This window comes from Conger conger, chromosome 10 (genome assembly GCF_963514075.1).
Source record: "Conger conger chromosome 10, fConCon1.1, whole genome shotgun sequence".
NCBI lineage: Eukaryota > Metazoa > Chordata > Actinopteri > Anguilliformes > Congridae > Conger > Conger conger.
In genome coordinates this window covers 3284891-3301930 of record NC_083769.1, presented here as the reverse complement: position 1 = coordinate 3301930, position 17040 = coordinate 3284891, and the positions used below count along the sequence as shown (strand labels likewise).

Below are 17040 nucleotides of genomic sequence, written 5' to 3'. Positions count from 1 at the left end.
CGAGACAATTCCTTTGACTTCATGCTTGATTTGTGCTCCGACATGCACTGTCAACTGTGGGACCCTATATAGACAGGTGTGTGCCTTTCCAAATCATGTCCAATCAACTGAATTTACCACAGGTGGACTCCAATTAAGCTGTAGAAACATCTCAAGGTTGATCAGTGGAAACAGGATGCACCTGAGCTCAATTTTGAGCTTCATGGCAAAGGCTGTGAATACTTATGTCACATGATTTCTTAGTTTTTTATTTTTAAATAAAAAAACTTTTTTCAGGATGTTGCACAATTTTACTTGGATGTATCTAATGTTTTTAATTATTTAAAATGCTTATGATGAGTAATCTACAATTCATCTCATACAACATAAAGGGACTGTGTCGAGGACCCGGCCCTAGGCCCCCCTGATGAGAGATTGACGGGGGATGGGTTAGGAAGGAATGCATTGTTAACCCCTCGCACACGCCATCGAGGTGGTAGTAAGAACGCCCGTAAGAAGAAAAATATGTGGTTCAGAGATAATGAGCAGCCATACTTGTCAGTAGAGGAGTCTAAAGTCGGGGGACTTAGATTTAGGGTTTTAAGGAACAAGGTTAAAGTTCTGACTGAAAATACCCCAACCCTACAGGGGAGGGGCACAATGCCTGGCTAAAGCAAAAAAAAAAAGGAAAACGGAAGGGATGTCAATACCGAAAGAATATTAAGAGGCTTCAAGGGCCTTCCTGATTATAGCACAAATAATTTATCGGATAGATTCAAAGGACTGACGATAGAAGAGTTGGAGGATGATTTACACTCAGCTATTGGCTGGATGTCCTTTGTAGATCCCTTAAGGCGCCGCGGAGAGGGGCACCTGAAGAGTGTGTTGAGATGGTGGAGGGCACTAACTTCTGGCTTGTATGAAGTCAAAGTTTGGAGAGAGTCCAAGGAGAGATTATGACAGGGAGACAAATACCAGTGATGAATGGGTTCATTAAAAATTACATAAGAGCTAGTGTTTTTTAAGATGGTGGAAATTCCCAACCGGAGGGGCACATGAGATAAAGTATTGGGGAAATTTATTTTGAGGTATGAGAAAATTACAGTGGGAAAAACAGAAGTGATGAATATGGTCACTAAAAAACAAGTTGCATAAGAGATAAATGTCTTCCCGCTTGAAATATTGGGGACATTTCTTATCAAAAAGGTACACTTTTGTATGCAAAAAAGATATATAAGGAATAAGCTTTTAGACCTTAGGATAGGATCTTAGAATTTTGCTTCAGAAGATATCTAACGGCTGTTGAAGAGAGAGCAACGCAAGACAGCTGTAGTCAAGCTGGAGTGGCGCGCTCCCTCTGCGCGCCACTCCAGGATCTGGATATGGAGAACAGAGTGATGTACGCGGTGCGGACTTAGCCCAAGAGTTGTGGCAGCGGGACTGATGTCGAAGAGGTGTTCATGCGCATCCCTCATCATACAGAAAAGCTGGTGAAAGAGTTAAAGGGCTTTTACGTCATGCTTGGAGCCGTGAACTGCACCTGGAGGCCAACAGACGGGACACGGGGTTCCTCCATGCTACAGAACACCTTCCTGCTGGACCCACGCAAGAATCTGAAGCCTCCCCCCCTAACCTCAGTGTCAGTGAGGAGAGGCATATGCTGCGGCTGCACTGCAAAACCCCCGACGTGTTCGAAGACATACCAGTGCACATCCCATACAACAGGCAGGAGAAGTACGAAGTGCAAAGTCACGTCTTTCGCAAGTCTGGGTCCTGATCCTGCCCCAGATTCCCAAACCAATGCAGCTGTTCAAAGAGCTCATCAACAGTAAGGAGGAGGGATCAAATCCCGTGGAAAACAAGATGACTATATTTAGGACATGGGTGGTAATTATAATCTATATTACTTGTAAAAGTAGGAAAAGTAGTACATAGAAGTAATACATTATACGTTTCCTTTCATTTTTATGTCTTTTATTTTTTAGTAAGATACTATATACGATATAAGTATATAAGTAGACTTTAGGGGTGTTCGTACCCATTGTATTAATGGAAGTTCAGTAGCTTTTATCTCCGTGAAGGGGGAGCCATAAGATAAGGTAAAGGCCAAAGAGGATGATGGGTATTTGAGGGATGTACCTTGACTTTTAAACATCATGGTGGAAAGGTAAATTAGAAAGAGCTAAAGGGGTATATGTAACTTGCATGTGATCAGCAAACTGAAAAGATGATATTTACACTGTAATCTGTATAACTCTATTATTTTGATTATAATAAAGTATATCTTACTATAATCATATGTGATAAAGATTCTTTAGAGGAATACATTGAATACAGGACATCGAATACCAGATTTGCATCACACCCTTCACTTCGAGACTGGGCTGGAAGTTCAGTAGAACTTACCAGGGCTCCAGGACGTTCGGAGTACTTGAGTTCTTCCCTGAGACACCTCATGGTGAGGTACTGCTCGTGGGAACGTGAGGTCTGAGCTCGGCAAGGGGTCCGTGGCTCACGACAACTGAACCATCCAATAAAAAGAAAAAAGATACTACAACAAATTAGTAGGGATAAAGGTGATATAGTGTTTCTACAAGAAACTTTCTAAATTAGCCAGAGCACAAGTATTTGAGCACAGTTTGAACTGGAAAGTAGTGTTATTCATAAGGAGGGGCGATCGGTAATGCTAATTGGTAAAATTGAGAAGGAATATATAACATTAATGAATATATATAATCCACCAGAAGAGGGACCTGAATTAAAATAGGACAGGTGCTTCTTTCAGACCATGCTCCCGTATATATGATGGTTGAACTAGGGGGAGTTAAAGGTCGATCACGTAAGAGATTTAACAGCTCATTATTACTGGAAAGAGTATTTAAGAAGAAAGTTAAAGAAACATTAAATGTTTGCCAACATAATAATGAGACACCTGATGTTAACCCTATGATTTTATGAGAATGTACAAAAGTGGTATTGAGAGGAGAAATAATATCCTACTTCTCATACGGGAAAAAACAAAGACAGGAAAAAAAAAAAAAACTTGAAAATGAAATGGAAGAGTTGGAGAAAAATCATAAAAGTGGTGGAGATGGAAATACACTTTAAGGTGGCGAGAACAATACTAAACAAACTTCTCAGAGAAGAGATAGAAAAATCCTTAATTTTTGCTAGACAGAATACTTATGAACAGGACTAAGAGCTGTAAAGATCTTGGCATATAGGCTTAAAAAACAACAGGGTAAAGCCCACATTTAAAGTTTGAAGGACTCAAAAACAAAACAACCTGTAACTAGAAAATAAAAAATAGCTGCACAATTTGCTAATTATTATGAAAAGTTATATAGCTCAAAAGACGGGAACATGATGAGAAAATCAATGTACCAAAAGTAACAATAGAACAAAATAATAGCCTTATAGAGTCAATAGAAGAGCATGAAATTCCAATGCATATTAAAAACTCTAAAATGAGTAGTGATGGGTTTACCATGGGGAAACTAGCTTTTCCTTATTTGAAAAAATTGAGCATGAACATATTAGCACATTTTTTGTTCTTATTTCAGTCACTGCCTATACCCATTCCACAAAGTTTGTTTAAACAGTGGGATATAATGCTAATGGATTATGTGTGGAATGGGCAGAAACCAAGGATACAAAGAAACTATACAAAACTTCCAAAGGAAAAGGGAGGACTAGGATTTCCGGATCTAGAAACATATTATAATACAGCACAATTAGCATATGGATGGACGACCGCTCACAGATTAAATGGAGGGAAATTGAGATTAGTGGGATGGGTGTTTGGTTGAAAAACATTTTATGATAGGAAAATATATAATAGTAAAACATTGAACAATAATTGGGTTATTAACACATTGAAAGTCTGGGGGAAAGTGTGCTGGTTTAAAGGAAGATCAAATTTTATTAAGAGAAATATCCTCAGATCTGGAATTCATACCGAATAGAACAGACTCGGTTTGGAAGTAGGGGGTGTGAATAAAATATATATATATTTGTTTAGAACTATAAGAATTGCAATCCTAAAATAAATAACCAGAAATTGGTTAACAACTAAGATACCAACAACTAAAGAATGGAAGGAAACTGTACAAAAATATTTGTAGCCGAAAGAATCTCTCTAAGAATAAAAAAACAGGTACAACTATCCATCCATCCATCCATCCATTATCAGCCACTTATCCGGAGTCAGGTCGCGGTGGCAGTAAACTAAGCTGGGTATTCAAGGCGTCCCTCTCCCCAGTAACGCATTCCAGCTCCTCCTGGGGGATCCCGAGGCTTTCCCAGGCCAGGAGAGATACATAATCTCTCCAGCGGGTTCTGGGTCTACCTCGGGGTCTCCGCCCAGTTGGACGTGCCCGGAAAACCTCCAAAGGGAGGCGCCCAGGAGGCATCCTGATCAGATGCCCAACCACCTCAATTGGCTCCTTTCGACGCGAAGGAGCAGCGACTCTACGCCGAGCTCCCTCCGGATGTCCGAGCTCCTCATCCTATCTCTAAGGCTGAGCCCGGCCACCCTACGGAGGAAGCTCATTTCGGCCGCTTGTATACGTGATCTCGTTCTTTCGGTCACTACCCAAAACTCGTGACCATAGGTGAGGGCTGGGACGTAGATCGACCGGTAAATTGAGAGCTTCGCTTTCCGGCTCAGCTCCCTCTTCACCACAACGGTCCGGTGCAACGTCTGCATTACTGCTGACGCTGCACCGATCCGCCTGTCGATCTCACGCTCCCTTCTACCCTCACTCGTGAACAAGACCCCGAGATACTTGAACTCCTTCACGTGGGGCAATGACTCGTTCCCAACCTGGAGGGAGCAATCCACCGTTTTCTGGCAGAGAACCATGGCCTCAGACTTGGAGGTGCTGACTCTCATCCCAGCCGCTTCACACTCGGTTGCAAACCGCTCCAGTGCATGCTGAAGGTCACGGTCTGATGAAGCCAGTAGAACAACGTCATCCGCAAAAAGCAGAGACGCAATTCTGAGGTCACCAAACTGGACACTCTCCTCACCTCGGCTGCGCCTTGAGATCCTGTCCATGAATATCACAAACAGGACCAGTGACAAAGGGCAACCTTGTCCAACACCCACTGGAAACGTGCTTAACTTTGTGCCGAGGATGCAGACACAGCTCTCACTTTGGTTATACAGGGACCGGATGGCTTGTAACAGCGGCCCCGGTACCCCATACTCCCGCAGTACCCCCCACAGGGTTCCCTGGGGGACACGGTCGAAAGCCTTCCCCAAGTCCACAAAGCACATGTGGACTGGATGGGCAAACTCCCATGACCCCGCCAGCAACCCCGCCAAGGTAAAGAGCTGGTCCACTGTTCCATGACCAGGACGGAAGCCACATTGCTCCTCCTGAATGCCAGGTTCGACCATCGGTCAGAGCCTCCTTTCCAGCACCCTAGAGTAAGCTTTCCCGGGAGGCTGAGGAGTGTGATACCCCGATAATTGGAGCACACCCTCCAGTCCCCCTTCTTGAAAATGGGGACCACCACCCCGGTCTGCCACTCTGCAGGTACTGTACCCAACCTCCACATGACACTGAAGAGGCGTGTCAGCCAAGACAGCCCAACAATGTCCTGAGCCTTCAGCATTTCAGGGCGAATCTCATCCACACCTGGCGACTTGCCGCTGAGGAGCTTTTTGACTACCTCAGCAACTTCCACCAGGAACATAGGTGCAGACTGCCCTGAGTCTTCGGGCTCTGCCTCTTCCACAGAGGACGTGTTGTTCAGGTTCAGGAGCTCCTCGAAGTGCTCCTTCCACCGCCCAACAACATCCCCAGTCCGGGTCAGCAGTTCTCCTCCCCTGCTGAAAACAGCCTGAGACAAGCCCTGCTTTCCCTGTCTGAGTCGTCGGATGGTTTGCCAGAACTTCCTCGAGGCCAACCGAAAGTCCTTCTCCATAGCCTCCCCAAACTCCTCCCATACCCGGGTTTTTGCTTCAGCGACTGCCGAAGCCGCAGCCCTTCTGGCCACCCGGTACCTGTCTGCTGCTTCAGGGGACCCCCGGGCCAGCCAAGCCTGAAAGGCCTCCTTCTTCAGTTTGACGGCGTCCCTCACCGCTGGTGTCCACCAGCTGGTTCTTGGGTTGCCGCCCGACAGGCACCGATGACCTTCTGGCCACAGCTCCTGCTTGCCGCCTCTGTAATGGAGGCTTTGAACATGGCCCACTCGGACTCCATGTCCCCAGCCTCTCCCGGGATGCATGAGAAGTTCCTCCGGAGGTGGGAGTTGAAGACCTCATGGACGGGGGCCTCCGCCAGACGTTCCCAGTTCACCCTCACTACACGTTTGGGTTTACCGGGTCTGTCCGGCAGCCTCCCCGGCCACTTGATCCAACTCACCACCAGGTGGTGATCAGTTGACAGCTCTGCTCCTCTCTTCACCCGAGTGTCCAAGACATACAGCCGCAGGTCTGATGATACGACCACAAAGTCGATCATCGATCTTTGGCCAAAGGTGCTCTGGTACCAAGTACACTTATGAGCTACCCTATGCTCGAAAATGGTGTTTGTTATCGACAATCCATGACCAGCACAGAAGTCCAATAACAAAACACCACTCGGGTTAAGATCGGGCAGGCCATTCCTCCCAATCATCCCCTTCCAGGTTTCTCCGTCATTGCCCACACGAGTGTTGATGTCGCTCTGCAGAACTATGGAGTCTCCAGGTGGCACCCTTTCCAGGATGCCGCCCAGTGACTCCAAGAAGGCCGGATACTCTGAACTGCCGTTTGGTGCATAAGCACAAACAACAGTCAGAGCTTTCCCCCTAGCAACACGTAGTCACAGAGAGGCGACCCTCTCGTTCCCTGGATGGAACTCCAACACAGTGGAGCTCAGCCGGTGGCTTGTGAGTATCCCAACACCCGCCCGGCGCCTCTCACCCTGAGCAACTCCAGAAAAGAACAGAGTCCAGCACCTCTCCAGGAGTTTGGTTCCGGAACCAGTGCTGTGCGTGGAGGTGAGCCCAACTATATCTAGTTGGTACCGCTCCGTCTCACGCACTAGCTCCGGTTCCTTCCCCACCAAAGAGGTAACGTTCCACGTCCCCAGAACTAGTCTGCGACACTGAGGCTCAGCAAAGCACCCGACTCTGATGCCGACCCCTGCAGGTGGTGAGCCAACAGGGCGGCGGCTCCACGTGACCAATTCGGGCTGTGCCCGGCCGGGCCCCATGGGAGCTCGCCGACGAGCTTCCCTCCCGGGTCTGGCTCTCCCGGGTCTGGCTCCAGAAGGTGGCCCCGGTTTCCCCTTTCCGGGCGAAGTAACTGGGTTCTTGTGTGGCCGTATCACGGAATCTTTGAATCGCTCTTAGTCTGGCCCCTCCCCCGGGACCAATTTGCCTTGGGAGACCCTACTGGGGGCTAATGCTAATGCCCCCAACAACACACAAACCCCTCCACCACGTTAAGGTGGCGATTCCTTGGAGAGGTAGGTACAACTACAAAAGGAAAAATGGACTACATGGGTAGACTATATGGAAAAAATATAAAGATAAATGCTTGATGTATAATATCATGGGAAATGATGGGTTGAGCTGAGATTTTTATGTATTTATTATTATTATTATTAACTTGATTATTACTACTTTATTTTTATTACTATTATTATTGTTATTATTATTATTTTTGTGTCTGTGTGTTGTGTGTATAAGTTGGTCGTATTTTATTTTTTGTAAGTCTGTACCTGTAAAAAAATAAAATAATAAACTAATAAAAAAATCGTAAACCGAAGAACATTTATCATTGATTTAATATAAATACGTTCCGGGCAGTTGATAACAATAAAGAAAAAAAACAAAAACAATAATCTTAAGGCCTATTTTCATTCATTGGTAAACCATCAGAACATCTGCATGGTTATTAAATTGAACTAATGACTGAAACTGCAATGGCAACTCCATTTAAAAAACACATTTTAAGTTTGTAACCAAAACATGGCTGCCAACATTGCAATGTGAATGGATGTAAGCTAATGTTCCTCTCAGCCACCCGTCACTGTATAGAAATGAAATGATCAGTGCAATTGCAACGACTGAAAAGTAGAAATTTAAACATCTGCCTAGCAAACTAGTTGATCAATACACAGGCAGATTTAATGTTTGGTTTGTAAATTAAGTGTACCTCTCTTCCTTCCTTAAATGTAATCTCCATTTTCATATTGAGGTGACTTTCGCTTCTTGGCTGGTAAATGTGCTAAACGTGAAACCATTTCATTCCAGTAAAAACTAGAGGGAAGCATTGAGTTGGCTCAGTTGCAATATCTGCTGACTTTTTTGAGCAAAAACGTTTTTCTCCATGTAAAATTTTGTTAAAGTGAACATTCCATTCGTTAAATGGAAAAATGTCCCTAAAATGTCATGTTCGTTACTGTAAAAATGTGCAAATAGAATGTTTGTGAATTTAGGTATACCTGTATTTATATAATTCAAAAAGATGTTGTAATAAAACCACAAAATTGCAATGCCAGATTGTTAAAAAGACTCTCCGTTAGCGAGAACAGCAGTTTAGATTTGTATCATCCTCTTTTTTGCAATCCAAGGCAATAGAACAACAGGGACCCCCTTGCCATGCTTACGGGTTTACAACCACGACCTCATCACAGACTCGGACAATAAAAGATATATTATAACAATCCTTCAGACCATTTCTCAACGTTTTTTTTCTGAGCTCACTTTTATTCCACATCCGGCTGACATATTTCCGGTTTGGTAGAAAAACAAGTTTGTTCTGCAAATTATTTGCTAAAGATAAGATATTTATGGAACCAAATATCCCAGCTGCTTATGAAGCTACAAGTCAGTTTTCTGACTAACGTTGAAGTTTATTTCATAATCCATTGATCAACTATTTTTTTTGCCGGGACTATGCCAAATGCCATCTTGAACAACTTGCTATAGTTGCGTAAATGCATTGGTAGGTCATTTTAACACTTAACTAGTGTAAAAGATGGCACACTTATGTAGGGGGTTTCCTTCCCTTTCCAACAAGGTATAACGGGTCACATTCTAGCAACGGACAGTTTAGGAATGTTGCTGCATTCAAATAGCAGAATCAATATTCAGATGTGCCTAAAACATCAAGTGAGCGTTTGCGTTGGACTTGCTATAGACAAACCCGTACATTTAGTGGCTAACGGGGCTAAAAGGGCTCCAATTCACCTAATTTTGAAATAAAGTTCCATTTTAAATGTGATGCAGGTTTGTTAGGGTGAGTAATACTTTTAGGAGAGCTTTCTTGACACTTTGAGCATGCTTTATAAAACTCTCATCTATCTGAATAAAACAGACGTGAAGGTTAATCTTCTTGACATTTTGTATTTAAAAAACTGGGTTTTATAGAAAGTAAGCTTTTCTGATCATGAATATGTCTGAACAAAAAGATATGCAAATGTTTTATATTTGGGGAGATTTGGGGACACTTGAAGACATCTGGGTGCAGTTTTTGGAAAACTCATGTGGAATTTGAATGGCTGTAGATATCTTGACTAAATCTTGTACAGACATTGAGATCAATTTTTTTATGTGTGTCTTTTGTGTACACTGTATTTACATGCTCTGACAAACATTTGTTCATTCTGAAATTCATGAATGGTAGAAGCCACCTCTTGAATTTAAGTCTTCAACCATATGTGTACAGTAAATTGTTTTTGAGATATTTAAACTTTTATTGGACTAGTGCAGGGGTCGGCAACCCTGGTCCTGGAGAGCCGCAGGGTGTGCTGGTTTTTGTTTTCGCCTGAATACCAGCAACTGATTCAGAACCAAGAAACCAGGTGAGGCGAGGTAACTGTGTAATCCACTGCTTTAATTGATCAATTAAGTGCTGAGTAACGTGCTGGTGTAAGCCAGCACACCCTGCGGCTCTCCAGGACCAGGGTTGCCGACCCCTGGACTAGTGCAAAATAGGCTGAAATTGCCTTAAATTGAATGGTCCTAATAATAAATTAAAATAATGGCAATATTAGAAATAAATGTAGAATGGGTACATTTAAACTGAAGCCACATATGTATTTTCAAAGAATGCCGATGATGACGTCACTACCCCTTGAATATTCTCTGCTTTCTGAAGTTTTCTGAGATTTTTTATTGGATATTTTAGATACTTTTGTATCTCACCACCTGCCAGCATTACTTTCAACAGTTTTGCTAGTGTGTTAGTGAATGTGTAGTGGCTACGTTTCCTCATCCATAATATAATCACTCATTCATGATGTCATCCCTCCAGAGACTACATGTGCATATTAGCCAATGATGGTTTTAGTTCCATTTAATCTCTTCCATTTTGAAAGTGCATGCAGTCTGAAATTGCTATGCTCAAGGGAAGAAGTAAAAACAACATATATTTTTTTTTAATTAAAAAGTCTGTCATTCCTTCCAAAATCTTCCTCCAGTGGGCAACTAATGAACTCTATCTGCTTCCTTCACAGACAGCCCAGCCATCACCCAACCTACAGCATCTTCCATGTCCAACAGTGAGTCAATGCAGTCTCCATAACAGGGTGGATTGTGCATTTTTATGCTCTAAATGTAACTATGAAATTTAAATGAGTCAAGAAGCAGTTCCCAGGTCAATTTTTATTTTTATTTCTTTCACATGTTGTTTCCAAATCTTGATTCCATTTGCATGCAATTAAACTGAATATATTCTCGCCAAAAGTTGAACATGCATATGCCATTCACAGTCGAAAGTCACGTTAATGAGTTTTGAAGCTGTCTGAGATATGTTAAAATATAAATGCATGAATATTTAGCACAATAAATTCAATTTCATGACCGTTCATCCCAGGATGAAACTGGGAAGGGTTTGCTTATCTGAGAGTTTTTGTCAGAAACCTCTTTGGATACTTTGTTGAAAATATGTAAAGGTGTTAATGGCTGAGGCTCACATATCTGGGCTATGAAATGAAGGGACAGTGGATGTTTTGGTGTGTCCATTAGTTGTATGAAAACTGCTATATGGTATCTTTTTATCATGGGCTCTCTTTAATGTGTGTCCACTGCAGGCAGCTCCTTCTCACTGCGCTTGGTCAACGGCACTGACCGCTGCTCTGGAAGGGTGGAGGTGTACTACGCAGGACAGTGGGGGACAGTATGTGATGACGAGTGGGGTCTGAACGATGCCCATGTGGTCTGCAGACAGCTAGACTGTGGGGTGGCAGTAGATGCTCCTGCATCTGCCCATTTTGGGGAAGGTAGCGGCCCAATCACATTGGATGACCTGGGATGTTCTGGTTCTGAAGGTTATCTGGATCATTGTAGCCACAGTGGATGGGGAAACCACAACTGTGAACACTATGAAGACGCCGGGGTCACCTGCTCTGGTAGGAATCGCTGCACACTTGTGTTACAAAGAGATCTGCAGTTTTATTGGTTGTTGATTTCCACTGATGTATTCACATTCAACTAAAAATATCACTCCATTCTCTGCATTCTGAGTTCATGAGTTTCTAATGGATATTTTAGATACAAAGGTATCTCACCACCTACCAGGATTAACTTCAACGGTTTTGCAAGTTAATACAAGAAATTGCACCTGAAGTGACTCCAAAGCAACTTGTGCATTGAGCTCCACCCTTCTACTGCATCTTACACATCCAACAGAGAATCAATGCAGTCATTATTACAGGGATGAGAGGGGATTGTGTTTTTTTGTTGTTCTTTGAACCCTGTTGGTTTGAACGTTCATAAAGGATGATGAAACTCACATTCCTGGGCTGTGGTATGGAGTGATGGCATAGTCAATGTTTTGGTGTGTGCATTCGTAGTATGCCATCTGTTGGCAATACTAAAGTGCATCTCCATCCATAATATGAAGTGATGTCATCCCTCCAAAGACTACATGTGCCTATTACCCAATCATTCTTTTAGTCACATTTCATCTCTTCTTTGTTTTTAACAATTTTCAAAGTGCATGCAGCCTGAGACTGCTTTGCTCAAGGGAACTAAAATGAAAGAATATTTTTTGGTGAAAGAAATCTGTCTCCATTATTTACGTCCAAATGACTTTTACTAGTGGGACAGTAATAAGCTATATCTGCTTCCTTTACAGGCAGCCTAGCCATCACCCAACCCACAGCATCTTCCATGTCCAACAGTGAGTCAATGCAGTCTTCATAACAGGGTGGGAGGGGATTGTGCATTTTTATGCTCTAAATGTAACTATGAAATTTAAGTGAGTCAAGAAGCAGTTCCCAGGTCAATTTCTTTTTTTTCTTTTTTTCTTCACATATTGTTCCCAAATCTCGATTCCATTTGCATGCAATTAAACTGAATATATTCTCACCAAAAGTTGAACATGCATATGCCATTCACAGTCGAAAGTCAAGTTAATGAGTTTTGAAGCTGTCTGAGATATGTTAAAATATAAATGCATGAATATTTAGCACAATAGTTCAATTTCATGACCGTTCATCTCAGAATGAAACTGGGAAGGGTTTGCTTATCTGAGAGTTTTTGTCAGAAACCTCTTTGTATACTTTGTTGAAAATATGTAAAGGTGTTAATGGCTGAGGCTCACATATCTGGGCTATGAAATGAAGGGACAGTGGATGTTTTGGTGTGTCCATTAGTTGTATGAAAACTGCTATATGGTCTCTTTTGATCATGGGCTCTCTTTAATGTGTGTCCACTGCAGGCAGCTCCTTCTCACTGCGCTTGGTCAACGGCACTGACCGCTGCTCTGGAAGGGTGGAGGTGTACTACGCAGGACAGTGGGGGACAGTGTGTGATGACGAGTGGGATCTAAATGATTCCCAAGTGGTCTGCAGACAGCTAGACTGTGGGGTGGCAGTAGATGCTCCTGCATCTGCCCATTTTGGGGAAGGTAGCGGCCCAATCACATTGGATGACCTGGGATGTTCTGGTTCTGAAGGTTATCTGGATCATTGTAGCCACAGTGGATGGGGAAACCACAACTGTGAACACTATGAAGATGCCGGGGTCACCTGCTCTGGTAGGAATCGCTGCACACTTGTGTTACAAAGAGATCTGCAGTTTTATTGGTTGTTGATTTCCACTGATGTATTCACATACAACTGAAAATATCACTCCATTCTCTGCATTCTGAGTTCATGAGTTTCTAATGGATATTTTAGATCCAAAAGTATCTCACCACCTGCCAGGATTAACTTCAACGGTTTTGCAAGTTAATACAAGAAATTGCACCTGAAGTGACTCCAAAGCAACTTGTGCATTGAGCTCCACCCTTCTACTGCATCTTACACATCCAACAGAGAATCAATGCAGTCATTATTACAGGGATGAGAGGGGATTGTGTTTTTTTGTTGTTCTTTGAACCCTGTTGGTTTGAACGTTCATAAAGGATGATGAAACCCACATTCCTGGGCTGTGGTATGAAGTGATGGCACAGTCAATGCCATCTAGTATGCCATCTGTTGGCAATACTAAAGTGCATCTCCATCCATAATATGAAGTGATGTCATCCCTCCAAAGACTACATGTGCCTATTACCCAATCATTCTTTTAGTGACATTTCATCTCTTCTTTGTTTTTAACAATTTTCAAAGTGCATGCAGCCTGAGACTGCTTTGCTCAAGGGAACTAAAATGAAAGAATATTTTTTGGTGAAAGAAATCTGTCTCCATTATTTACGTCCAAATGACTTTTACTAGTGGGACACTAATAAGCTATATCTGCTTCCTTTACAGGCAGCCTAGCCAGCACCCAACCCACAGCATCTTCCACATCCAACAGTGAGTCAATGCAGTCTTCATAACAGGGTGGGAGGGGATTGTGCATTTTTATGCTCTAAATGTAACTATGAAATTTAAGTGAGTCAAGAAGCAGTTCCCAGGTCAATTTCTTTTTTTTCTTTTTTTCTTCACATATTGTTCCCAAATCTCGATTCCATTTGCATGCAATTAAACTGAATATATTCTCACTAAAAGTTGAACATACATATGCCATTCACAGTCGAAAGTCAAGTTAATGAGTTTTGAAGCTGTCTGAGATATGTTAAAATATAAATGCATGAATATTTAGCACAATAGTTCAATTTCATGGCCGTTCATCCCAGAATGAAACTGGGAAGGGTTTGCTTATCTGAGAGTTTTTGTCAGAAACCTCTTTGTATACTTTGTTGAAAATATGTAAAGGTGTTAATGGCTGAGGCTCACATATCTAGGCTATGATATGAAGGGACAGTGGATGTTTTGGTGTGTCCATTAGTTGTATGAAAACTGCTATATGGTCTATTTTAATCATGGGCTCTCTTTAATGTGTGTCCACTGCAGGCAGCTCCTTCTCACTGCGCTTGGTCAACGGCACTGACCGCTGCTCTGGAAGGGTGGAGGTGTACTACGCAGGACAGTGGGGGACAGTGTGTGATGACGAGTGGGGTCTGAACGATGCCCATGTGGTCTGCAGACAGCTAGACTGTGGGGTGGCAGTAGATGCTCCTGCATCTGCCCATTTTGGGGAAGGTAGCGGCCCAATCACACTGGATGACCTGGGATGTTCTGGTTCTGAAGGTTATCTGGATCATTGTAGCCACAGTGGATGGGGAAACCACAACTGTGAACACTATGAAGACGCCGGGGTCACCTGCTCTGGTAGGAATCGCTGCACACTTGTGTTACAAAGAGATCTGCAGCTTTATTGGTTGTTGATTTCCACTGATGTATTGACATTCAACTAAAAATATCACTCCATTCTCTGCATTCTGAGTTCATGAGTTTCTAATGGATATTTTAGATACAAAAGTATCTCACCACCTGCCAGGATTAACTTCAACGGTTTTGCAAGTTAATACAAGAAATTGCACCTGAAGTGACTCCAAAGCAACTTGTGCATTGAGCTCCACCCTTCTACTGCATCTTACACATCCAACAGAGAATCAATGCAGTCATTATTACAGGGATGAGAGGGGATTGTGTTCTTTTATTGTTCTTTGAACCCTCTTGGTTTGAACGTTCATAAAGGATGATGAAACTCACATTCCTGGGCTGTGGTATGAAGTGATGGCACAGTCAATGCCATCTAGTATGCCATCTGTTGGCAATACTAAAGTGCATCTCCATCCATAATATGAAGTGATGTCATCCCTCCAAAGACTACATGTGCCTATTACCCAATCATTCTTTTAGTGACATTTCATCTCTTCTTTGTTTTTAACAATTTTCAAAGTGCATGCAGCCTGAGACTGCTTTGCTCAAGGGAACTAAAATGAAAGAATATTTTTTGGTGAAAGAAATCTGTCTCCATTATTCTCGTCCAAATGACTTTTACTAGTGGGACACTAATAAGCTATATCTGCTTCCTTTACAGGCAGCCTAGCCAGCACCCAACCTACAGCATCTTCCATGTCCAACAGTGAGTCAATGCAGTCTTCATAACAGGGTGGGAGGGGATTGTGCTTTTTTATGCTCTAAATGTAACTATGAAATTTAAGTGAGTCAAGAAGCAGTTCCCAGGTCAATTTCTTTTTTTTCTTTTTTTCTTCACATATTGTTCCCAAATCTCGATTCCATTTGCATGCAATTAAACTGAATATATTCTCACCAAAAGTTGAACATACATATGCCATTCACAGTCGAAAGTCAAGTTAATGAGTTTTGAAGCTGTCTGAGATATGTTAAAATATAAATGCATGAATATTTAGCACAATAGTTCAATTTCATGACCGTTCATCCCAGAATGAAACTGGGAAGGGTTTGCTTATCTGAGAGTTTTTGTCAGAAACCTCTTTGTATACTTTGTTGAAAATATGTAAAGGTGTTAATGGCTGAGGCTCACATATCTAGGCTATGATATGAAGGGACAGTGGATGTTTTGGTGTGTCCATTAGTTGTATGAAAACTGCTATATGGTCTCTTTTAATCATGGGCTCTCTTTAATGTGTGTCCACTGCAGGCAGCTCCTTCTCACTGCGCTTGGTCAACGGCACTGACCGCTGCTCTGGAAGGGTGGAGGTGTACTACGCAGGACAGTGGGGGACAGTGTGTGATGACGAGTGGGGTCTGAACGATGCCCATGTGGTCTGCAGACAGCTAGACTGTGGGGTGGCAGTAGATGCTCCTGCATCTGCCCATTTTGGGGAAGGTAGCGGCCCAATCACATTGGATGACCTGGGATGTTCTGGTTCTGAAGGTTATCTGGATCATTGTAGCCACCGTGGATGGGGAAACCACAACTGTGAACACTATGAAGACGCCGGGGTCACCTGCTCTGGTAGGAATCGCTGCACACTTGTGTTACAAAGAGATCTGCAGTTTTATTGGTTGTTGATTTCCACTGATGTATTGACATTCAACTAAAAATATCACTCCATTCTCTGCATTCTGAGTTCATGAGTTTCTAATGGATATTTTAGATACAAAGGTATCTCACCACCTGCCAGGATTAACTTCAACGGTTTTGCAAGTTAATACAAGAAATTGCACCTGAAGTGACTCCAAAGCAACTTGTGCATTGAGCTCCACCCTTCTACTGCATCTTACACATCCAACAGAGAATCAATGCAGTCATTATTACAGGGATGAGAGGGGATTGTGTTTTTTTGTTGTTCTTTGAACCCTGTTGGTTTGAACGTTCATAAAGGATGATGAAACTCACATTCCTGGGCTGTGGTATGAAGTGATGGCACAGTCAATGTTTTGGTGTGTGCATTCGTAGTATGCCATCTGTTGGCAATACTAAAGTGCATCTCCATCCATTATATGAAGTGATGTCATCCCTCCAAAGACTACATGTGCTTATTACCCAATCATTCTTTTAGTTACATTTCATCTCTTCTTTGTTTTTAACAATTTTCAAAGTGCATGCAGCCTGAGACTGCTTTGCTCAAGGGAACTAAAATGAAAGATTATTTTTTGGTGAAAGAAATCTGTCTCCATTATTCTCGTCCAAATGACTTTTACTAGTGGGACACTAATAAGCTATATCTGCTTCCTTTACAGGCAGCCTAGCCAGCACCCAACCTACAGCATCTTCCACATCCAACAGTGAGTCAATGCAGTCTTCATAACAGGGTGGGAGGGGATTGTGCATTTTTATGCTCTAAATGTAACT

General features: G+C 42.7%; 1 protein-coding gene across 1 annotated transcript in view; it reads left to right on the top strand.

Moving 5' to 3' along the window:
* LOC133138578 (deleted in malignant brain tumors 1 protein-like) overlaps positions 1-17040 on the top strand; it is a gene marked incomplete at its 5' end in the record, with an annotated part of 212986 nt that overhangs the window by 131499 nt on the left and 64447 nt on the right. The window contains 4 exons of the mRNA XM_061257458.1: positions 11016-11333; positions 12647-12964; positions 14265-14582; positions 15883-16200. Coding sequence (XP_061113442.1) covers positions 11016-11333; positions 12647-12964; positions 14265-14582; positions 15883-16200 — 1272 coding nt within the window. The remainder of the gene's footprint in view (positions 1-11015; positions 11334-12646; positions 12965-14264; positions 14583-15882; positions 16201-17040) is intronic.